We start from the raw sequence: 24997 nt of genomic DNA, 5'->3' as shown, positions 1-24997 counted from the left end.
TGTGTGGCCTGTGTGTTCTGGTCTTTATCATACATGTTAGAAGCTTTCCTAAAATGTCTTGTAATCCTTCGCAGTCTGTCTATTTTTAAAAGGACGGTAGTAAACAGCTGATTGGAATGCTTGGGTTAGGCTTGCTGTCTTTGAGCTTCATTATAAGGTAGGGGAACTAATGTCAGTTTCTTTGAGCCTGGTTGCCCAGCTATGGAAGAGGCTGTTTGGTCTTTGTATTTAAGCATTCAGTTAGCATAGTTTTCAGAATAGCATCCATGCTCTCAACTGTACCTGAAATCCCCCAGTCTAGAGACCCTCCCTTTTACCTTTTCCAGGAATAAAGACCGGGGCCACCTTTTTAGAAGGGTTTCAGAGAGCTCTTTGGGAATTAGGCTGTTGAGTTCTATTTTTCTTCGATAGAGTATAAAAAAACACAAAATAATCTCACTAAACACCTAACCTGCTGTTGGAAAGCTGACCTAATGTGAAATTCTTAAAGTTACACCCACTGGTGTTGCCTTTATCAGTCGGTATCTTTACTCTCTCAAACTTTTAGAAACCTTTGTGACTTCTAAGAAAATGAAACAACACAACCTTCCTTTTCCTGGTTAAACTTACCTTACTCCCCCGCCTCAAAAAAAAAAAAAAAAAAAAAATCAGAGAAAATAAATAGCAACTAGTTGCTTCAGCAAATAAGCTTATCTTAAAAACAAAAATTCACCCCAGACCAATTTTAAAATATTGAAAACATGACAGTAGCAGCACTCATCCGTAATTCTTATCTTTTGACCCAGTAATCTCACACCTAGTTGTTAAGCAAAATACCTGTATATCTGAGGTGTTGATTTAAGGTTCTCTGTTAGGATAAATAAGGCACAGCATTGTTTTTAAGATGTGTTCTGATTTCAGAGATTTTTAAATCTGAAAAAATATGTGACTTAAAAGTAGGTTAATGATGCATATATACAATGGAATATTACTCAGCCATAAAAAGGAACGAAATTGAGTTATTTGTAATGAGGTGGATGGACCTAAAATCTGTAATACAGAGTGAAGTAAGTCAGAAAGAGAAAAACAAATACTATATGCTAATGCACATATATGGAATCTAAAGAAATGGTACTGATGAACCTAGTGGCAGGGCAGGAATAAAGACACACGTAGAGAATGGACTTGAGGACACGGGGAGGGGAAAGGGTAAGCTGGGACGAAGTGAGAGAGTAGCATCAACATATATACATTACCAAATGTAAAATAGATGGCTAGTGGGAAGCTGCTGCATAGTACAGGGAGATCAGCTCCAGGGAGATCAGCTCGATGCTTTGTGACGACCTAGAGGGGTGGGATAGGGAGGGTGGGAGGGAGGCTCAAGAGGGAGGGGATATGGGGATATGTGTATACGTATAACTGATTCACTTTGTTGTACAGCAGAAACTTAACACAACATTGTAAAGCAATTAAAGTCTAATATAAAGATATTAAAAAATAGGTTAAGGATGAATTACATCCAACACAGTGGGGTATGATTAGACAAATGACTGTGAAATATTTAAAATTGGAAGGAGAATAATGTAACATAGGATGTGGATTGAGACTGCAGTTGTGCACATGTACACATATGGACAAGGATGAAGGCCGCAATTAGCCCCAAAGACACCAATGCTAAATAGCAAAAGGTCCATAGCTCAGCTAGCAGGACTGCCCCCTTCATGTGATTTAGGAGAATCCCCTTCTTTTAGGCTGATGCTGTCTGTGTACGAGGCACATTGAGGCATAGGCTCATTTTCTACCCTCTCATTTCCTATGCTGAGTGTCCTTGTTTAAGGCAGAAGCTATAATAATATCAGTGTCAGGCACAGTGCTAAATGCTTTACAAACATTGTTAACAATTTTCATGACAACCCAATGAGTATTTTTTTTTTTTTTTTTTAATTTTATTTATTTATTTATTTATTTTTGGCTGTGTTGGGTCTTCGTTTCTGTGCGAGGGCTTTCTCTAGTTGCGGCGAGCGGGGGCCACTCTTCATCGCGGTGCGCAGGCCTCTCACTATCATGGCCTCTCTTGTTGCGGAGCACAGGCTCCAGACGCGCAGGCTCAGTAGTTGTGGTTCACGGGCCCAGTCGCTCCGCGGCATGTGGGATCCTCCCAGACCAGGGCTCGAACCCGTGTGCCCTGCACTGGCAGGCAGATTCTCAACCACTGCGCCACCAGGGAAGCCCCCCAATGAGTATTATTATCCCTTTTTACAGTTAATCCTTCAGCGCAGACATCTTTTGAACTCCATAATTGTGTGTCTACTGCCTACGTAGTTTATTTGCAATATAGCAGCTGGACTAGTCCTTTTAAGATCTTAGGCAGATTGTGTGTCTCCTCTGCTCAGAACTTTTCAGTGGCTTCCCATTTCACTCAGTAAAAGGCAGAGTCCTTACAGCGGTGACCTACAAAACAGTATGTTAACCACATTGTCCCTCCTCCCCCAACTGTACTCTCACTTCACTGAACTCCATGATCTCTTTGCTATTCCTTGTACACAGGACACTCCTGCTTTAGGGTTTTCACTGGCTGTTCCTGGCTGTTCCTTCTGCCTTGACTGTCCCCCCCAGCTACTTGCAGGTCAAACTCCCTGACTTCTGATCTCAGCTCTTACCTCCTCAATGAGGCCTACTCTGACCTCATTATGTAAATTGCAACTTGTCTCCTTTCCCCCAGCATTTATCATCCACTATCATGTTATATAATTCACTTTATTGTGTGTCCTCCACTGGAAGATATGCTTCTCCTGAGATCAGGGGTCTTTGTCTCTAATTCACTGAATTAACCCAAGCATCTAGAGTAAAGCAGGGTCTGGTACATAATAGTTGCTCAGTAATGTTTATTGCATGAGAGATTGAGTGAGAAAATTGGTGTGGGGGAAGTTAAGCAATTTGGCAAAAGGCCACACAGCTAATAAATGGTGGAAGTAGATTTTGAACAAATATTCATGTATTGTGCTTCTAATATTAGAAGATGATATCCAAAAAATGTTTTGTTAGGATGAATAAGGTTATGGATAACTTTTCTCCTTTATTCCCCTGCCCAAATTTAATTATATCGTCTTAAAAAGTATAATAAAAACAAATGACCAGAGTGGAAGGAAAGAACCAGTATCAGGAAGCTAGAGCAGGTAGCCACAAGGTTGAAATCTGGCACCTCATCTGAGTAACAGCCTGTCTCACAGATGCACTGATCTTATCTGCCTTAAGAATAAAGAATGATGGTGTAATAAAGCTCTGGTAAAACTTTTGAGTGCTTTTGACCTTAGATATTCTGTCAGTAATCTTGGCTGTCTAGCTTACTGTGTAATCTTGGATAATTTTATTTAACTTTTGTGGTCTTCAGTTTCTTCATCTCCAAAATCAGGATAATAGTATCTTTCATAGAGTTCTTGGGAGGCTTAAATGAGATATCATGTTTAAAGAACTGATACTAACATAATGATATGTGAAGAATTCAATATTATTATACATGCTGTAGTATGTACTCAGTAGTATTGTACATACTGAAATGTCAAGAACTCAGTAGCTGTTAGCTAATATTACTATCATTTTTACTATTTAGTTGGTACAGAATTTTAAGAAATTATTTGGTGACTATATCTTGTTTCCTAGTGAGTTTTGGCAGATGTCAAAACAGAGAGCAAACCACTATTGTTATTGTTCAGATAGCTAGTCTTTGTTAGTATTTGTGTTTTTCATGAATGCTTGCTTGGGGTTATAATTTTATATTACATATTAAAATAGCCATTTTCCTTAAGAATTTACATAAATTTAAATATTTAATGTATTATGGATTCTGCAACTACCATCACGTTGGTTTTGAAGTCTTGGTTGAATAACTCCTGTGAGTCAGATGTCCTGCTAAGTTCTGGGGAAACAAAGGAGAACAAAGAGGCATGCATGTACTCTGTCCTCAAGGAGCTTTTATAGTCAGGTAGGGAGGCAGACATGTAAATAAATAATTACAGTTCGGGGTGGGAAGGGCTATTAATAACATACATGTGAATAACATAAAAAACAGGAGGGAGTGGTAAATTCTTTATGAATAGGGAGCAAAGAAGGGAGGCTTTACGGGGAGAATTTTACCTGAAGAACATCACAGAGGACCCAAAGCCTCAATAGAGGTGTATAGAATTCTACTCAGGGGCTGCCCTCAAGAGCAGACTTCCAGAAACCTACTTTGTACCTTTTAAGGTTCTCATGCTATACAGAGACTGGATCTCTGACGATCCAGAAGAGAAGGTTAAAAAGAAAGTTACAAGACTGTGAGTGAGTATAATCTTTGTTGTGTGCACTTTGGAGAAGGGTTTAAATTGGGAGTGGAATCTACATTAAGTTCAGTGAAATAGATGTAACATCACACTCTTATTTGGTATTTTCTTTTAAAAGCAGAAAAGAACAGGAAATAGAAGACCTTACAGCAATAAAGATCATTATAAGAAGTGATAAGTGAAAAGGTAAAGAGGAATGGCTATTTTGAGAGAGAATGAAATGCTGGAACTTCTACATAGGATAAAATAATTTAGTAAATGAGACGTCATAGTGTGAGAACCATGGGTATATAAGTTCCATGCCTTAAAAATGTCATATTTAAAAGTTAGTGAACCATATAACCTAATCAGCATTAGAGAATGGTCTCAGGTTACTGTCAGTGAATCCATTAAAGTAGATATCTTCACAGTAAATTTGAATGATAAATAAAGATACAAAATAACTAATGGTACCTGAGAAAAGAATGAAAACTTAGTATACTGAGTTTTTTTGAGTCTACTTGGCAATGAAATACGTGAAAACTGGAAGAATCACATGAAGTAGCAGAAACGACTATTTTTTTATATTAATCTTTTATTTTTTTTGAATTTTATTTATTTTTTTATACAGCAGGTTCTTATTAGTTATCCATTTTATACGTATTAGTGTATATATGTCAATCCCAATCTCTCAGTTCATCTCACCACCACCCCCCCACCCCCCACCGCCAGTTTCCCACCTTGGTGTCCATACGTTTGTTCTCTACATCTGTGTCTCAGTTTCTGCCCTGCAGACCGGTTCATCTGTACAATTTTTCTAGGTTCCACATACATGGGTTAATATATGATATTTGTTTTTCTCTTTCTGAGTTACTTCACTCTGTATGACAGTCTCTAGATTCATCCACGTGTCTACAAATGACCCAATTTCATTCCTTTTTATGGCTGAGTGATAGTCCATTGTATATATGTACCACATCTTCTTTATCCATTCATCTGTCCATGGGCATATAGGTTGTTTCCATGACCTGGCTATTGTAAATAGTGCTGCAATGAACATTGGGGTGCATGTGTCTTTTTGATTTATGTTTTTTTGGGGGTATGTGCCCAGTAGTGGGATTGCTGGGTCATATGGTAATTCTATTTTTAGTTTTTTAAGGAACCTCCATACTGTTCTCCATAGTGGCTGTATCAATTTACATTCCCACCAACAGTGCAAGAGGGTTCCCTTTTCTCCACACCCTCTCCAGCATTTGTTCTTTGTAGATTTTCTGATGATGCCCATTCTAATTGGTGTGAGGTGATACCTCATTGTAGTTTTGATTTGCATTTCTCTAATAATTTAGTGATGTTGAGCATCTTTTCATGTGCTTCGTGGCCGTCTGTATGTCTTCTTTGGAGAAATGTCTATTTAGGTCTTCTGCCCGTTTTTGGATTGGGTTGTTTGTTTTTTTAATATTGAACTGCCTGAGCTGTTTATATATTTGGGAGATTAATCCTTTGTTGATTTGTTTGCAAATATTTTTTCCCATTCTGAGGGTTGTCTTCGTTTTGTTTATGTTTTCCTTTGCTGTGCAAAAGCTTTTAAGTTTCATTAGGTCCCATTTGTTTATTTTTGTTTTTATTTCCATTACTCTAGGAGGTGGATCAAAAAAGATCTTGCTGTGATTTATGTCAAAGAGTGTTCTTCCTATGTTTTCCTCTAAGAGTTTTATAGTGTCCGGTCTTACATTTAGGTCTCTAATCCATTTTGAGTTTATTTTTGTGTATAGTGTTAGGGCATGTTCTAATTTCATTCTTTTACATGTAGCTGTCCAGTTTTCCCAGCACCACTTATTGAAGAGATTATCTTTTCTCCGTTGTATATCCTTGCCTCCTTTGTCATAGATTAGTTGAGCATAGGTGCGTGGGTTTATCTCTGGGCTTTCTATCCTGTTCCATTGATCTATGTTTCTGTTTTTGTGCCAGTACCATATTGTCTTGATTACTGTAGCTTTGTAGCATAGTCTGAAGTCAGGGAGTCTGATTCCTCCACCTCCATTTTTTCCCCTCAAGACTACTTTGGCTCTTCGGGGTCTTCTGTGTCTCCATACAAATTTTAAGATTTTTTGTTCTAGCTCTATAAAAAATGCCATTGGTAATTTGATAGGGATTGAATTGAATCTGTAGATTGCTTTGAGTAGTATAGTCATTCTCACAATATTGATTCTTCCAATCCAAGAACATGGTATATCTCTGCATCTGTTGGTATCATCTTTAATTTCTTTCATCAGTGTCTTATGGTTTTCTGCATACAGGTCTTTTGTCTCCCTAGGTAGGTTTATTCCTCGGTATTTTATTCTTTTTGTTGCAGTGGTAAAAGGGAGTGTTTCCTTAATTTCTCTTTCAGATTTTTCATCATTAGTGTATAGGAATGCAAGAGATTTCTGTGCATTAATTTTGTATCCTGCAACTTTGCCAAATTCATTGATTAGCTCTAGTAGCTTTCTGGTGGCATCTTTAGGATTCTCTATGTATAGTATCATGTCATCTGCAAACAGTGACAGTTTTACTTTTTCTTTTCCTATTTGTATTCCTTTTATTTCTTTTTCTTCTCTGATTGCTGTGGCTAGGACTTCCAAAACTATGTTGAATAATAGTGGTGAGAGTGGACATCCTTGTATTGTTCCTGATCTTAGAGGAAGTGCTTTCAGTTTTTCACCATTGAGAATGATGTTTGTTGTGGGTTTGTCACATATGACCTTTATTATGCTGAGGTAGTTTCCCTCTTTGCCCACTTTCTGGAGAGTTTTTATCAAAAATGGGTGTTGAATTTTGTCAAAAGCTTTTTCTGCATCTATGGAGGTGATCATAAGGTTTGTCTTCTTCATTTTGTTAATATGGTGTATCACATTGATTGATTTGCATATATTGAAGAATCCTTGCATCCCTGGGATAAATCCCACTTGATCGTGGTGTATGATCCTTTTAATGTGTTGTTGGATTGTGTTTGCTAGTATTTTGCTGAGGATTTTTGCATCTGTATTCATCAGTGATATTGGTCTGTAATTTTCTTTTTTTTGTAGTATCTTTGTCTGGTTTTGGTATCAGGGTGATGGTGGCCTCATAGAATGAGTTTGGGAGTGTTCCTTCCTCTGCAATTTGTTGGAAGAGTTTGAGAAGGATGGGTGTTAGCTCTTCCGTAAATGTTTGATAGAATTCACCTGTGAAGCCATCTGGTCCTGGACTTTTTGTTGGAAGGTTTTTAATCACAGTTTCAATTTCATTACTTGTGATTGTTCTGTTCATGTTTTCTGTTGCTTCCTGGTTCAGACTTGGAAGGTTATACCTTTCCAAGAATTTGTCCATTTCTTCCAGGTTGTCCATTTTATTGGCATAGAGTTGCTTGTAGTAGTCTCTTAGGATTCTTTGTATTTCTGCGGTGTCTGTTGTAACTTCTCCTTTTTCATTTCTAATTTTATTGATTTGAGTCCTCTCCCTCTTTTTCTTGATGAGTCTGGCTAATGGTTTTTCAATTTTGTCTATCCTCTCAAAGAACCAGCTTTTAGTTTTATTGATCTTTGCTGCTGTTTTCTTTGTTTCTATTTCATTTATTTCTGCTCTGATGTTTATGATTTCTTTCCTTCTACTAACTTTGGGTTTTGTTTCTTCTTCTTTCTCTAGCTCCTTTAGGTGTAAGGTTATATTGTTTATTTGAGATTCTTCTTGTTTCTTGAGGTAGGCTTGTATAGCTATAGACTTCCCTCTTAGAACTGCTTTTGCTGCATCCCATAGGTTTTGGATCGTCAGAAACGACTATTTTAAAATGTAACATGAGGTGGAATTAGCACACACATGGAGAGAGTTCATTGGTAGAGCTAAGAAAGACAATTTAAGACTAGATGGATCCTTAAAAAAAATTTATCATTCAAGTGCAAGAAGATGTCTTTTGTGTGGATAAATGCATTTGGGAAATCAGTGGAAGCTCTGGTAGGAATTCTGGGCTTTAGAATTACACCAATTGCTTTCAAACTTAGTAGTGTTCCACACTAAGGAATACATTTTATAATGTGTGTGTACCTGAATCAAAGATTTCTTACTATGTGGTTATATTGTGCTCTGCTTTATTTTTTGACAAAGCTGGTCATGACTCACCAAAATGATTTTCTGAACACTTATGGGTCATTCTCCACAGCTTGAAAAAGTGCTGAGTTACAGTCTAGGAAAGAAAGAGACTTGAGATTTTGAAGTCTTCCTTGAAGAAGCTGGCTATTAAGAAGGTACTTATTCTGTCCTTGTTCGAAACATATTGGGTACTATTTTAGTTATACAGTAGTTCCTCCTTATTTGTGAGGGATACTTTCCAAGATCCCCAGTGGATGTCTGAAAGTGCAGATAATACTGAACTCTGTACTATTTAATTCTATACATATATACCTATGATAAAGTTTAATTTATAAATTAGGCACAGTAAGAGAATATCCGAATTTCCAGCATCACTACTCTTGCATTTTTGGGCCATTGTTAAGTAAAATAAGGGCTGCTTAAACACATGTACTGCCATACTGAGACAGCCCATCTGATAACCCAGAAGGCTGCTAAATGACTAAAGGGCAGGTAGAGTATACTGTGTGGATGTGCTGTGGACAAAGGGATGATTTACATCCAGGCAGGAGGGAGTGGGTTGGTGTGAGTTTATATCCCAGGCAGGAGAGAGCGGGTTGGTGTGAGTTTTCATGACACTACTCAGAAATCAAAAAGCTTAGAAAAGCATGCAATTTAAAACTTAGGAATTGTTCATTCTGGAATTTTCCATGTAATATTTTCAGACCGTGGTTGACCACTGGTAACAAACTGCAGAAAGCAAAACTTTCTAAGGTGGAGCACTACTGTACCAACCAGAAGGGCCCAAAGAAGGCAACTGAAATGGATCTCAACATTCAGGGGTTTGGTCTTTGACTCTTCCTTGAGTCCCCTTGCTGCATAATTCAGGGCTGTGTGTCTTTCTAGTTTGGTTATTTTGTTTGCTCCCAAACTCAGTACTATTTAGAATTTATAAACCACTTTTTAACTTAGATGTAGAAAAGGTATCATTCTCTAACTTTCTAAAAAGGAATATTCATGTAGAGAATAAATGAGGTTGAATGATTATGAGAGGTGAACTATGATAATAAAAACAGACATTTTGATATAGAAAGATGTAGCTTTGAAAAAGAGTTCAGACTAAAAAATCATGAATTACATGGCTGAAGTGAATGTTTCTTCAAACTCCAGTGTGACAGAATGAAGCATGAAGTCAATAAAAGGCAAACTTTGGTGAACCTATAGAACCTGCCAGCTTCAGAAATTATGCTAGAAAAAATAAATTTAGAGAAATTTTGATCTACTCATGATTGACCAATGTTGAGTGGGTAACTACAGAAAGCTAAGATATCTAGCAATTAATGAGTTGTCCCTTTTTCTGTCATAAGATATCTATCCCCTGGTGTCTTTCAGAGACTGAATCTGGGTTTAAGCCCATTGTGGCAAATCTTTAATGGAAGAGGGGTGGAGGAAGCAAAGTAGAGTAGAATCTAGGCTTTTTGATTTCTGAGGTGCTCTGTAATGGGGGTGGTTGGAGGAGAGGAGGTCTGAATGCAGAAGGAAGCAGCTTGAAAACCATTTGAGCCTAGCCTATTCTAGAGTGTTTTAGAATATCCTATTCTAGAACAGGCTAGAAGAATTCACGTTAAGTAAATTGTAGACTTCCTAAATTTATAGAATTTCACTTTCGTAATAAGTGAAATTATGAATATGCTGTGTCCTTTCTGGTAGAAGGTAAATGTGTAGTCTGTTGAATACAAATTCTCAGGCTGTCTCACCATATATAACTATAAACGTATAAGTGTTTAAGGTCAGCGAACTTTTGTCATAATAAAGCTACTGTTTTGTGTATGTGAAGAGTTATTTAAAAAAGATTACTTTTTAATCATTGGACAGAAATGAGCTTTTAAAATTAGATTCCATATAACTTTTTGTTACCAAAGTTATCTTTTTTTTAAAAATTGCTCTGAACACGAACAATTTCCTCTATTTATTTGTTTATTTATTTATTTATTTTTGGCTTTGTTGGGTCTTCGTTCCTGCATGTGGGCTTTCTCTAGTTGCGGCGAGCGGGGGCTACTCTTCGTTGTGGTGCACGTGCTTCTCATTGTGGTGGCTTCTCTTGTTGTAGAGCACAGGATCTAGGCGCGCGGGCTTCAGTAGTTGTGGCTCACGGGCTCTAGAGCGCAGGCTCAGTAGTTGTGGTGCACGGGCCTACTTGCTCCGTGGCATGTGGGATCTTCCTGGAGCAGGGATCAAACCTGTGACCCCTGCATTGGTAGGCGGATTCTTTTTTTTTTTTAATTTAATTAATTAATTAATTTATGGCTGTGTTGGATCTTCGTTTCTGTGCGAGGGCTTTCTCTAGTTGTGGCAGGCAGGGGCCACTCTTCATCGCAGTGCGCGGGCCTCTCACTATCGTGGGGTAGGCGGATTCTTAACCACTGCACTACCAGGGAAGTCCTGCTGTATGGTTTTTAGAAGATGCTTCTTTCTTGTTTTTAGATGTGAACCCTTTCTTGTTAATTGATTACAGAGTACCTTGCCTTAGAGCTTCCTATGATAAACAGGTCAGTCCTGGGGCAACTGGTAGGGGCCTTGGCCTTTCTGGGCTTGTCTGCTTATGTAGGCATGCCTTACAAATAGGATCCATCATTTTCTACGAGTGAAATGAAAAAGGTTGGGAGGCACTGCCTTAGTGTGCTTCTCAGCCTGTAAGTGGTCTTGATATAGACATGGAAAATTAAAAATTATGAATGATAAATAATCAAAAACTTGAGAATTAAACTGGATTTGCATTTATTTTATCAGTTTTTATTAACAGTTATTGTAGTATGTTCTCTACTAAGCACCAGCACTGTTATTTTCCAAGTGCCTACAAAACTTAGCATTTGTCATAAAATAACTATGATCTTGGACTTAGTCTACAGTTAAGTCTTGTAAGTGGGTTCTTTAACCAATAGATTGTAATACAGTCTTCCCTCACAATTAAATACAGAATGCAATTTATTGCAGTTTGTCTTTTGCTGAATAGTAGGTATTTTTTAAAGGTGTACTACCAACTGGAGATTTAATTCACATTTACTAGTTCTTGACAGGTCTTTTCTGTTAAAAAAAATTATATTTTTTGCAGCATTATTCTGGCTCCTAGCTGAATTCATTTAATAAATATTTGAGTGCTTGTGTTCCAGGTACTGTATTAAGGGCTAAGAATACAGTAGTGAACACGATTGGCAGGAGGTACTGGCAAGCTTGGCATGGAGCAGAAAGGGGATGGGAGGTACTGAACAAAATCTGTAGACAGTTAACATTAGTGGTAAGTGGCATGAAGAAAATAAGGGTTATTTGATGGCGGTAGGGGAGTGGGGTCTTCTGACTAGGGTGGAGAGAGAAGGTGTCTCTAAAGGGGTCTTTTAGGTGAAGACCTTAATGATGTGAAAAAGCCAACTTGCTTGTTTCTGGAGGTTTTCGCCTTCTAGATGAAGGGAACAGAAAGTTCAAAAGTGCTGAGGTGTGAAGCTTGGCATGTTCAGAAAGAAGTTTAGCTTTTATTCTTAGTCTTATACAGGGGAGGGAAATGATAAGTTGCATTTTTAAGATTGCCCTGGCTGCTTCTATGAGCCACATCATTTCAGGCTAGTGAGTTGTTCGAAGGAGTCTTCCTCTTTAATTGGGGAAAAAGGTCTAGGGAAAAGAGAAGCTTGTAGATGCCCCTAAAAAGTGACCTCATGGTAATGAAGGGATAGAGTTAGGAGTGTGTTGGGGCTTGGGTAGAGGTGCCAGAAATGGGAGGCAGTGCGTCATGGCCCTGCCACTTGAAGGGTGTAGGATTTTGTCCTGCCCCTCCCCTTTGCATAAATAAAATAGGCTTATAGATGTTTGTAGTAAATAGTAAAATAAAAAAGCAAAAAGTAAACATATATAAAAAGTAAAAATTTCCTAATCATCTTGCTGAAATATTGGTACTTTATTATTCTATATTTTCTCACTTCTTTATTTTTATTTTTTAAATTAAAAAAAATAGGTTTGTGTTACTTTTAAAAAAAATAAATTTATTTATTTTACTTATTTTTTAATTTTTGGCTGCGTTGGGTCTTCATTGCTGCGCACAGGCTTTTCTCTAGTTGCGGCGAGCGGGGGCTACTCTTCGTTGCGGTGCGTGGGCTTCTCATTGCGGTGGCTTCGCTTGTTGCGGAGCACAGGCTCTAGGCGTGTAGGCTTCAGTAGTTGTGGCACGCGGGCTCAGTAGTTGTGGCGCACAGGCTTAGTTGCTCCGCAGCATGTGGGATCGTCCCGGACCAGGGCTCAAACCCGTGTCCCATGCATTGGCAGGCGGATTCCTAACCACTGCGGCACCAGGGAAGCCCCTCTCACTTCTCTGTGACTCTAGATTTCCCTCCTTCTTTCTAGATTAGTATGAAAGAGGTTCAAACTACATTTGTCATTTTTTGTTTTGTCTTGGGTAGCTTTTTCCACCTTTGCACATACAGATCTACTTTACTTATCACGTGGGAATTAGTATGATTTGTTTAATTCCCTATTGTTAAGTATTTGGTCTTTTCCCCAATTTTTTAAGGATATGAACAATGCTCTAATGAAGATGCTTATACATATATCTTTATACACTTTCCTTATACTTCTGTAGGATAAATTCCTAGAGTGATATTGAATTAACAGATCAGTCTTTAAGAATGTTTCAAAACTTATAGTTTTTTACCATATTCTCCTCCAAAACAGTTGAGCCAAGACTCTGAGAGTAATGCCAGGTAGTGGTCTTAAGTCTCTAAACTTCTCTAGTTTTCTCAGCTGTCAGCTAAGAATAGTTAATATCTATTGTCCTCTTTTGCTTCAGGCATGTGATGTGAGAAAGAGCATAGTACATAATGCGTATTCAGACAGAAACTTCTGGTTAAGAACAAGATGTTTGGATTAACTCTAGGCCATTTTAGCTCTGACTAAATGATTTCAAGTGCCAGTGTTATATATGAGAAGGTTAAGGGCTTTGGAGTCAGATAGAGCTGCGCAATTCTGAATCCCACCTCTGCCTGCTAAAGCTCGACTGTAAAAATAGGGATGTAATTCCTACCTAGAGTATCCTCTAAGGATCAGGTTGGGTAATATGAGTGGGATGTATGCAGTATATACTGTTTCATAATAGTAGGCACCTAGTAAATGGTAACTATTGCTAATAATGCTAATAATAAGATAAAACAAGTTTCTGAAGGAGTAAGGCTTGAGAAGGATGGGATTCCCTGTCAACCTCACTGTTTTCTACAGGAGGAAATAAATACCTCTCACTTCTGCATGGTTGCTGACTCCCAATCAGCATCAGGGCATTGCACGTCCTCACTGCAGAGTATCTGACTTATTGTCATTGTGTGACTATCTATGGACTTTCATTACAGTGTTCTTGTTGCCCGATTAAAACATTTGATTATTTTTTGTTAGGTAACTGTCTCTCCTTGCTTCGGTTTATAAGCTTTGTTTCTGCACTAAAACTGAACTCCGAATGTTATGTTGGAAAGTTCATGTACTTTAAATATAAACAGATAGAGAATCTGGTTAGTTTACCTATCAACTGGGTGTTCTTGGGCAAGTAGCATGGTTTTTCTGTGCCTTATTTGTTTAAAAAATAAAGGGTGGTTGGAGGAAGGGATTTAAAATCTTTTGGGGTCCTTACACAGATTAAATGAGATTATATATTAAGTGTCTAACATATCCTAGAATACTAGTTTCTTTTTCTTCTTCAAAGGCAGAAAGTTATGGCTTACACTTTTTTTTTTTAATTTCTCATAGTACTAATGTGTTACTCATACTCAAGTGTAGTTGCTCATGCTTAATACACAGTAACAAAAGAAGGAGAGAAGTGGAATTGAAAAAGTATTGGGTTGACCAAAAAGTGCTTTCAGTTTTTAAGTAAAAGTAAAAGACACATTTTTCATTTTCACCAAGAACTTTATTGAACAGTGTATTCACCGTTTTGTTCCACTACCTTCTGCCAATTTTTCAGGCAACTTCATAATTCCATCTTCCCAAAACTCTTTATATTTTTGAGCAAAGAACTGTTCCAGGTGCCTTTTACAGTCTTTCAGGGAATTGAAATTTTTTCCATTAAGAGAATTTTGTAAAGACCTAAATAAATGGAAATCTGAAGGTGCAATGTCTGGTGAATACAGCAGATGAATCAAAACTTCCCAGCCAAGCTGTAACAGTTTTTGCCTGGTCATCAAAGAAACATGCAGTCTTGCATTATCCTGATGGAAGATTATGCGTTTTCTGTTGACTAATTCTGGACGCTTTTTGTCGAGTGCTGCTTTCAGTTGGTCTAATTGGGAGCAGTACTTGTTGGAATTAATCGTTTCGTTTTCCGGAAGGAGCTCATAATAGAGAACTCCCTTCCAATCCCACCATATACACAACATCACCTTCTTTGGATGAAGACCGGCCTTTGGTGTGGTTGGTGGTGGTTCATTTTGCTTGCCCCACAATCTCTTCCGTCCCACATTATTGTACAGTATCCACTTTTCATCGCCCGTCACAATTTGTTGTAAAAACAATGTTTTCATTACATTTAAGTAGAGAATTGCATGCGGAAATATGGTCAAGAAGGTTTTGTTCCCTCAACTTATGTGGAACCCAAACATCAAATCGATTAACATAACCAAGCTGGTGCAAATGATTTGCAGTGCTTGATTTGGATGTTTTGAGTATGTTGGCCATTTCCCACGTGGTATAACGTTGATTGTTCTCAGTTACTGTCTCGATTTGATCACTATCAACTTCAACTGGTCTGCCCGACTGTGGAGCATCGTCCAGTGAGAATTCTCCAGCACGAAACTTCACAAACCGCTTTTGACACGTCTGATCAGTCACAGCACCTTCTCCATATACTGCACAAATCTTTTTTGGCATTTCAATTACATTTTTACCTTTTTTGAAATAATAAAGCATAAATAATATGCCGAAAATGTTGCTCTTTTCCTTCCATCTTCAACATTAACATGGCTACACAAAAATTCACCAATTTTGATGTCTTGTTTTAAATGCACGCTGATATGACAGCTGTCACATACAGTCTAACAAAATTGTTTCAAATGAAGTTAAAGACAATTAATTAAGTGCTATTAGAGCCATCTTATGGAAGAAACCGAATGAAACTTTTGGCCCACCCATTATTAGAATAAGAAGTCAAGAGACCTGGGCTTACAGTTCCAGGTTGGCTTTTAACTGGTGGTATAACTCTTGATGAGTCTTTAGATCTTTAATCCCCATTTTGCTAATTTTTGAGTTGTCTATGAAATATTCTATGGAAATATACTAAAATAGAAGTTTTCTGAGTAATTTATTTAAGCAGAAGATGTCACCTACAAGAAAGCCCACATACTACTGTTTTCACAATTACTCTGTATATTGTATTGTTGAGTTAATTACTTTTGTTCAAGAATTCTAATTACTTGTCTATTTATTTATTTATTTTTACCAGGTTTAAGTATTGTGTAAGCTGCATCAATGGAGCACATACAGGGGGCCTGGAAGACGATCAGCAATGGTTTTGGATTCAAAGATGCGGTGTTTGATGGCCCCAGCTGCATCTCCCCTACAATAGTTCAGCAGTTTGGCTATCAGCGTCGGGCATCAGATGATGGCAAACTTACGGACCCTTCTAAGACAAGCAACACTATCCGTGTTTTTTTGCCAAACAAGCAAAGAACAGTGGTATGTGAACATTCCTCTCAGAAAATGTAGTTGCCCATCACCCTATAGAAAGTGTTATGGGTCATGTTGCCCATCTTATAGGCAGGCAAGATATTCACTGTCACTTTGAGTCGTCATGCATTTTAAAATTTTATTTTAGTGTTTTGTAGTTGTACCTGTTTTGTTTTGTTTTTAATTGAGGTATAGTTGATTTACAATATTGTGTTAGTTTCAGGTGTACAGTAAAGTGATTCTGATATTTTATATATATATATATATATATGTATATAATTTCAGATTATTTTCCATTATAGGTTATTACAAGATATTGAATAGTTCTCTGTGTTATACAGTAAATCCTTGTTGCTTATCTATTTTATGTATAGTAGTTTGTGTCTTTTAATCCCATACTCCTAATTTATCCCACCTTTCCCCTTTGATAACAGTAAGTTTGTTTTCTATATCTGTGAGTCTATTTTGATTTTGTGTATAGATTGATCTGTATTATTTCTAGATTCCACATTTAAGTGATAATCATGTAATATATGTTTTTTCTGTCTGACTGACTTCACTTAGTATGGTATTCTTTTTTTAAGTATTTATTTGGCTGTGCTGGGTCTTAGTTGCAGCACGCGGGATCTTTAGTTGCGGCATGTGGGATCAAGTTCCCTGACCAGGAATTGAACCCGGGCCCCTTGCATTGGGAGCTCGGCGTCTTAACCACGGGACCACCAGGGAAATCCCAGTATGATATTCTTCAGTGGCAATATTTCATTTTTTTTATGGCTGAGTAATATTCCATTGGTGGGCACTGGGGTTGTTTCCATGTCTTGCCTATTGTAAATAGTGCTGCTATCAACTGGGGTGCATGTATCTTTTCGAATTAGAGTTTTCATCTTTTCTGGATAGATGCCCAGGAGTGGGATTGCTGGATCATATGGTCACTCTAGTTTTAGTTTTGTTTTTATTTTTAATAAATTTATTTATTTATTTTCGGCCGTGTTGGGTCTTTGTTGCTGCATGCAGGCTTTTTTTTTTCTAGTTGTGGTGAGTGGGGGCTACTCTTCGTTTGCAGTGTGCGGTCTTCTCATTGCAGTGGCTTCTCTTGTTGTGGAGCGTGGGCTCTAGGGCACGCGGGCTTCAGTAGTTGTGGTGTGCGGGCTCAGTAGTTGTCGCTCGAGTGCTCTAGAGCTTAGTAATTGTGGCGCATGGGCTTAGTTGCTCTGCAACATGTGGGATCTTCCTGGACCAGGGCTCGAACCCGTGTCCCCTGCATTGGCAGGTGGATTCTTTAACCACTGCACCACCAGGGAAGTCCCTAGTTTTAGTTTTTTAAGGAACCTCCATACTCTTTTCCATAGTGTGTGCACTAATTTACATTCCCACCAACAGTGTAATAGGGTTCCACTTAGGGTCTTTGTTAATTGGCTTTCCAGTTGCAGATTTTATTGCTTTATGTTCCTTTCACACCTCTTGCTTTATCCTAGCTCTTGGCCTTCATTCTGTTGTTAGTCTTGCCTGGAATGTCTTCTTTACTGACATTTCCTCTAAACAGATAGTACATTCTTCTTTTTTTAATTTTTAAATTTTTATTGGAGTACAGTTGATTTACAATGTTGTGTTTGTTTCAGGTGTACAGCAAAGTGAATCAGTTGTACATATACATAGATCCACTCTTTTTTAGATTCTTTTCCCATATAGGCTGTTACAGAGTATTGAGGAGAGTTCCCTGTGCTATACAGTAGGTCCTTATTAGTTACCAATTTTATATATAGTAGTGTGTATATTATATATAGTAGTGTGTATATTTCAATCCCAATCTTCCAATTTATTCCTCCCCCCCTTACCCCGGTAACCATAAGTTTGTTTTCTACATCTGTAACTCTGTTTCTGGTTTGTAGGTAAGTACATTTGTACCCTTTTTTTAGATTCCACATATAAGCAATATCATATGATATTTATCTTTCTCTGTCTGACTTACTTCACTCAGTATGATAATCTCTAGGTCCATCAATGTTGCGGCAAATGGCATTATTTCGTTCTTTGTTACGGCTAAGTAATATTCCATTGTATATATGTACCACATCTTCTTTATCCATTCCTCTGCTGATGGACATTTAGGTTGCTTTTATGTCCTGGCTATTGTAAATAGTTGTGCAATGAACATTGGGGTGCATGGATCTTTTTGAATTATGGTTTTCTCCAGATATATGCCCAGGAGTGGGATTGCTGGATCATAGGGTAGCTCTATTTCTAGTTTTTAAAGTAATCTCCATACTGTGCTCCATAGTGGCTGTACTAATTTATATTCCCCCCAACAGCGTAGGAGGGTTCCCTTTTCTCCATGCCCTCTCTAGCATTTATTGTTTGTGGATTTTTTGATGATGGCCATTCTGACTGGTGTGAGGTGAAAATAGTACATTCTTAAGGGGATATATTTCAAAGTGTTCTTTGAAAAATTCCCTTAGACATTTCTGGTGATTAAAAAATTGTTTTGTTCTGAATATTAAAGCAAACTGTTCATTTAAAAATTTTTTGATATTACAAGTATATTGAAGGAAATAAAATTACCTAGAAAAAATTATTTTGGTAAGTTTCCTAGGCCTTGTGGCAAAGCTGGAGGTAGCTTAAAAATCACAGCTCTTGGGCTTCCCTGGTGGCGCAGTGGTTGAGAATCTGCCTGCCAATGCAGGGGACACGGGTTCGAGCCCTGGTCTGGGAAGATCCCACATGCCACGGAGCAACTGGGCCCGTGAGCCACAACTACTGAGCCTGTGCATCTGGAGCCTGTGCTCCGCAACAAGAGAGGCCGCGATAGTGAGAGGCCTGCGCACCGCGATAAAGAGTGGCCCCCACTTGCTGCAACTGGAGAAGGCACTTGCACAGAAACGAAGACCCAACACAGCCATAAATAAATTAAAAAAAAAAAAAAAAAATCACAGCTCTTTTCCAAGGGCACTGGACTAGCCCGTTATTCCTGCATAGTTTCTGACACAAAATCTCAACTTTTCCAAAAATTACTGCTCAAAAAGTTTCTTACTATACTGGGAGGGGAAAAAAAAACACCTGGTTGAAACAGAAAAGCGAAGTTGTGCTAATTTTGCTTGGCGTGGGACATTTGAGAAAACCTTCCTTCAAAACGTCCACACCTCCGCCTTTCCCACCCTCTGTTTTTTGTGTAAAAGCAGTGCATTGTGTTTATTCTGTGTACCTAGGCGAGGCAAGGTTACAAGGTTGGCAAGTACAGTCCAGAGTTTTCTCAGTTTGTTTCTAACAGTTCAACTCTCTCCACTTTACTAAAACTTCCCTTATGCTTCTTTTGTGACCCTAAAGAGCCTTCCAGTTATAGTGTTGTGTACATTTAGGTACATTTTGAACTGAAGGCAAAACTCAAAGGCATTTTAAAGTGTGAGTAAATTTATTTTTGTTCCCTTTCCTAAAAATGAAAGTTTAATGGCTGGCAAAATAAATAATAATAATAATCCCCTTATATTTCAACAGTAGTCTTTCATTTGCAAAGTGATTTTTACCCATTATTTTCTCAATAATTTTCTTTTTTACCTTAAGTGGAGAGCCCAGGTGTGAAGTCTGAATGTGATGGGAAGCTGAAGATCATCTGGTGCTTCTTCTGGGCTTTACTGCCACTGTCTTCTCCACCCCCATCTACCAGTTTGCCTGGAAGAGTGGGAAACTTAGTTTGGCGTAATAATTAAGTGTATGGGCCTTGAAGACAACAAGGCCCAAATTTAAATCCCTGTATTGCCTTTTATAAGCTGTATCATGTAAACAAATTACATAATATTTTGAGCCTCTGTTTCCTGACCTTTATGAAATGAGGCTTATGCTGACTACAGTGGCTAGTTCATAAGTAAAATGGCAGTTATGATTATTTCTGAGTGTTTTCTATATCTGTGTATACTTTTTAAAAAATTTAAAAAAATTTTTATTTTTGGTTGTGTTGGTCTTCATTGCTGTGCATGGGCTTTCTCTAGTTGTGGCGAGTGGGGGCTTCTCGTTGCAGAGCACGGGCTCTAGGCACGTGGGCTTCAGTAGTTGCAGCACATGGGCTCAGTAGTTGCGGCACATGGGTTCTAGAGCGTGCGGGCGTCAGTAGTTATGGTGCGTGGGCTCAGTAGTTGTGGCTCACGGGCTCTAGAGCGCAGGCTCAGTAGTTGTGGCACATGGGCTTAGTTGCTCCACGGCATGTGGGATCTTCCTGGACCAGGGCTCGAACCTGTGTCCCCTGCATTGGCAGGTGGATTCTTAAACACTGCATCACCAGGGAAGTCCGGCATTTGTGTGTCCTTGACAGCCTTCATTTGAGCACAACTGGTGGTTGGGGACGACTGATTTGGAAGCTTGACTTCTCCGACAGCTTTTGAGAAGATTCTGTCAGAGAAAGTTAGTTTCTTCTGTTTCTTTGACCAGAGATGGACTGTGTGTCTCTGGAAGAACCACCTTCTTTCACTAGGCACCCAGCTTCAGGGCAGCATTGAAGGAAGAAGGAGTCATTTGCTGGCCAGCATGGCCAGTCAGCTGTTTCTAATCATCCCCAGGTTGCTTCACTGCTGGAGCCCAGAATGACTATCATAATCACTTAGTGGGCTCCAGAGATTAGTCACATTTAGCTGATTACAACCTGTGTCCATGGGGAGTTGTAAGAGAGAAGAGTGATAGAGAGGATCTATGTCTGATTTAAATAATTTCAGAATAATTAGTAGTTGCTTGTCTTTTGAATTTTTCTTGTCATTTGTTTTGCAAACACTCTTTGACTAACTGCTGCTGCTAATTATTATTGGATGAGTGATTGGATCATAGCTGAGGCCCATTAATTACCACTGGAATCACCCGAGAAGCAGTTTAAAATACAGATTCCTGCGCTTCATTCAAGATGAACTGAATCAGATGGATGTGTTAGAGGGGGCAGACCAGGAAAATATATTTTCACAGGCTCCTCAGATGATTCTAATATCAGCCACATTTGGGAACCCCACTGGATTAGAGGATATTTAAAGAACTGTCTAGCTCTTGGAGCTGTGACTTTTAATGAAGATTAAATAGCACAGATATCACTTTACAGTTTTCAAAGTACTACTGCACAGTATTTGATACAGGTCATGATTCTGTTAATGTGAGTGTTTATTTACTTTTCGTTGTCCTCATTCTTGGTGTATTCATAGTTCAGATCATTCTCTCTCCCTTTACTTTGTTGTTTTGTGTCTGGAAGCTGGAAGTTAGTGGGATATTTCTAAGGGTATCACTGCTTCAAGAAACCTTTAAAATAAACTTGTGAAACACTGTAAATGAATATTTAAAAATTTTAAACCTTTAAAATAAGTACACACATCACTCACCTCCCTCTGGGAAGGGGCTGGGTTGGCCATTGTCAGCTGTCACACTTTCACCCAGTGGAAGGACTCTACTTTGGGCAGTTTTGCAAGCACTGCTAATCTACATTCTTCTCTCTCTACAGCCCGTACTGAGTCTAGTTGCCTTACTTTTTGATTAACTTTATTGGCTTTAAAAACAAAATGTATAGGGCTTTTATTGAAATGCTTAAGGGCTTAGGTGAAATTTTTATATAGCTGCCATTATTAGCACCCTGGCACTCACAGTTTATGTTAGGCTTTTTAAAAAAATTTTAAGATTTATTTACTTATTTAATTTATTTTTGGCTGCGTTGGGTCTTAGTTGTGGCATGTGGGATCTTCATTGAGGCATGCAGAATCTTTTAATTTTTTTTATTTTTAATTTTTTAATTAATTATTTGTGGCTGCATTGGGTCTTTGTTGCCGCATGCGGGCTTTCTCTAGTTGTGGCGAGCAGGGGCTACTCTTCGTTGCAGTGTGCGGGCTTCTCGTTACGGTGGCTTCTCTTGTGGAGCACGGGCTCTAGGTATGCGGGCTCAGTAGTTGTGGCTCGTGGGCTTAGTTGCTCTGCGGCATGTGGGATCTTCCAGGACCAGGGATCGAACCTGCGTCCCCTGCATTGATTGGCACGTGGATTCTTAACCACTGCGCCACCAGGGAAGTCCTAAGGCATGCAGGATCTTTCATTGCAGTGTGCAGGCTCTTTGTTACAGCACGCAGGCTTCTCTCTAGTTGTGGGGTGCAGGGTTTTCTCTTCTCTAGTTGTGGCGCACAGGCTCCAGGGTGCGTGGCTTCCAGAGCCCGTGGGCTCTGTAGTTTGCAGCACGCAGGCTCTCTAGTTGAGGCGCGTGAGCTCAGTAGTTGCAGCGCGCGGGCTTAGTTGCCCCGCGGCATGTGGGATCTTAGTTCCCTGACCGTGGATCAAACCTGTGTCCCCTGCATTGGAAGGTGGATTCTTTTCCACTGGACCACCAGGAAAGTCCCTCTGTTAGGCTTCTGAGTGCCTGCTCAGTTTTTGAAGATTGGGTACGGGGGGATGTGAAGGGGCGTATACTGTTCAGGCTGTCTGGAATGGGTGTGCACATTTATTTAAACTAGCAGTGATGTTTGTCCTGACAGCAGGGCAGAGGCTTTATTTCCTCCACTTCCTGCTTGCCCTCCCTAGTGTGAAGTGCATGTGAGATGGAATTTTTGTTAGGAAGATCAAGCATTTTGTTGAAAATAGGTTGAAATACAAAGTTTTGATCAGGAGAACTCATGTTTGTTTATAGATTGGGTTGGCTTATTTTCCTTTCTGGTGGATATTTATGCTTGCCTGAACATTTCATTGAGTCAAACAAATTAGAGATGTAGAAAGGGAAAGTTGATCATTTCTCTCTCCCAACCACTTTCTCATAGGGGTAACAGCTGAGTGTCTATCTTTTCACACTCATACAACATATATAAACATATATAGGTTCCCCACCCTTTAAATAATCTTACTCTTTGTATTATTCTGAAAAATATTTTCCCCCAGTTAATATGAACACCCTCTGACGAGTCATTATAAGTAATATATTAGCAGCACCGTGTGACACATCCAGGTGTTCTGTACTTTATTCAAGCACTTACCTATTGCTGGACATTCTGGGTGCTTCCTCTGTGTGTGTGTTTGCCATTATTGTTGACCCTTGAACAACTCAGGGGGTTATGGGCGCCAACCCCGTGTGCACTTGAAAATCCGAGTATAACTTATAGTCAGCCCTTGGTATATGTGCTCTGTATCTGCTGTCCCATATCCTCGGATTCAACAAACCACAAATCATGTAGTACTGTAGTGTTTCCTATTGAAAAAAATCCACGTATAAGTGGACCTGTGCAGTTGAGAGCCGTGTTGTTCAAGGGTCAACTGTACAAGCAATGCTGTCATAAAATCTTCTACATATACCCTTACAGACTGGTGGATTGATTTCTGTATTCACCTTTCCAAGGGATGTGCTTGTGCAGCCTGTGTTGGTTCTAAAGGTGGTCCTTTGTTTGTAGGTCAACGTGCGGAATGGAATGAGCTTGCAAGACTGCCTTATGAAAGCTCTCAAGGTGAGGGGCCTGCAACCAGAGTGCTGTGCAGTTTTCAGACTTCTCCACGAACACAAGGGGTAAGAACTCAAAAGTCAGCCAGCTCTTCCTTCATACTAGTAAGGATTTCCTAGCTTCACATAATAACTGTTCCCATTTAAAAAAAAATTGTATTAGCTTCCTATAGAATAGTGAATATTTGAATACCCTTGTGTATAAAGAGACAATTCAGAAAAATAAGATACCAAGAACTTGAAAATTTTGCTTGAACATTGCATTGGAAGATAAAATACATGTTAGTTGTTGGATAGTGTTTCCATAGAAGGAAACAGTAATGTCAGATGGTATGTTTCTTGAGAGCAAGATTTTTGTGTTTGCTATAATGCAGTTAACAGAGTGGGTACTCAGAAGGTGTTTCATTATTATTTATAGTTAAAGAATACTGTCTTTAAGAGATTCACTTTTATAATTCACTCCTTTTTATTCAGTTAATATTTACTGAATCCCAGCAGTTTGACAGACACAGGGCTAAAAGATGCAGGAGAATTTCTGCTTCAAGGAGAATCAGTGTAGTTCATCCTATTCCTAATGGTGGTAGCAAGATAGAGGCATTGCCTCAAAAGTCTAGGAGTAATACCCCATAGCATCAGAGCCATCTGTGACTATCTGTTACCTGTTATTGTTTCCCCCCAAATCTGGGATAATAACCTTAATTTTACCTTCTTGGAAAGTGCTAGTTCTGTTATTGATCTTTATCTTACATCTTCTATATTTCAAGGGGCTCCCCAGTTTGAGAGAGTAGCCTAGGGAGTGAGTACTCAAAATGTTGCCAAATCTTGGCTCCCTGTTCACTGATGCCGAATAAAAATAGGGAGACAGAGATTTGGAAGATAAGAAATAGAGAGGCTTTTTATTTTCTTTGCCAGGCAAAGGGAAGACACAGCAGGCTAGCGCCTCAAGAACTGTGTCCCCCTGTCCTGGGGAATTACAGGGGGTCTTACAGGTGGAACTGGCAGTCCAGGGTAAGTGATAAGGATGAAAGTGGTGAAGGTCTTGTATTCTTCTTCTTGCAGTATTTTAAAACAGTCACTGTTGGCATCAGGCAGCCTGGTAATTGGGTCCATTTATCTCTGGGTTATCAGCGGGGTGACCTTCTTTATGAAATGTAAACAGCTACAAGGGGTGATTTGTTACAAGAGAATGCAGCCAGAATAAATGCCAGGTGCAGGGAACAATTCATATGGAATCAGAGAGTAATTAGCTTTGTTTAGCTTTGTGAAGGACAAGTCTAGCTACAAGTATTTGTTAGTAGTAACAGCTAAAGAATAACCAGGATTGCTTAACTCTTTCAGGCCTGTTTATGCTGTTTCCCCAGCCTGTTCATTGTTTATTTTCCTTATTTATCAGAAAAGTTTCATTTCTATTTTTGCTGCAGCAAAAAGGGTGAGCATAAATTCATCTGTTTATGTTATTCCTCTCAGCTTAGGGGGCTTTTTGCTGAAGTGCAAATCTTTGAAGCAGATGCCAGTTTTATGTGGG

At 38.9% G+C, this 24997-nt stretch overlaps 1 protein-coding gene across 3 annotated transcripts in view; it reads left to right on the top strand.

Moving 5' to 3' along the window:
- RAF1 (Raf-1 proto-oncogene, serine/threonine kinase) overlaps positions 1–24997 on the top strand; it is a 72285-nt gene that overhangs the window by 26550 nt on the left and 20738 nt on the right. For 2 of the 3 annotated variants that reach the window (XM_059940410.1, XM_059940408.1), the window contains exons 2-3: positions 15823–16055; positions 23426–23538. In XM_059940410.1, coding sequence (XP_059796393.1) covers positions 15849–16055; positions 23426–23538 — 320 coding nt within the window. In that variant the 5' untranslated portion in view covers positions 15823–15848. Of the gene's footprint in view, positions 1–8451; positions 8537–15822; positions 16056–23425; positions 23539–24997 lie in introns of all 3 variants that reach the window. The other variant, XM_059940409.1, reaches the window with a different exon arrangement.

This window comes from Balaenoptera ricei, chromosome 11 (assembly GCF_028023285.1).
Source record: "Balaenoptera ricei isolate mBalRic1 chromosome 11, mBalRic1.hap2, whole genome shotgun sequence".
NCBI lineage: Eukaryota > Metazoa > Chordata > Mammalia > Artiodactyla > Balaenopteridae > Balaenoptera > Balaenoptera ricei.
Note: the sequence above shows the minus strand (reverse complement) of the source record. Positions and strands in the feature narration are given on the sequence as shown.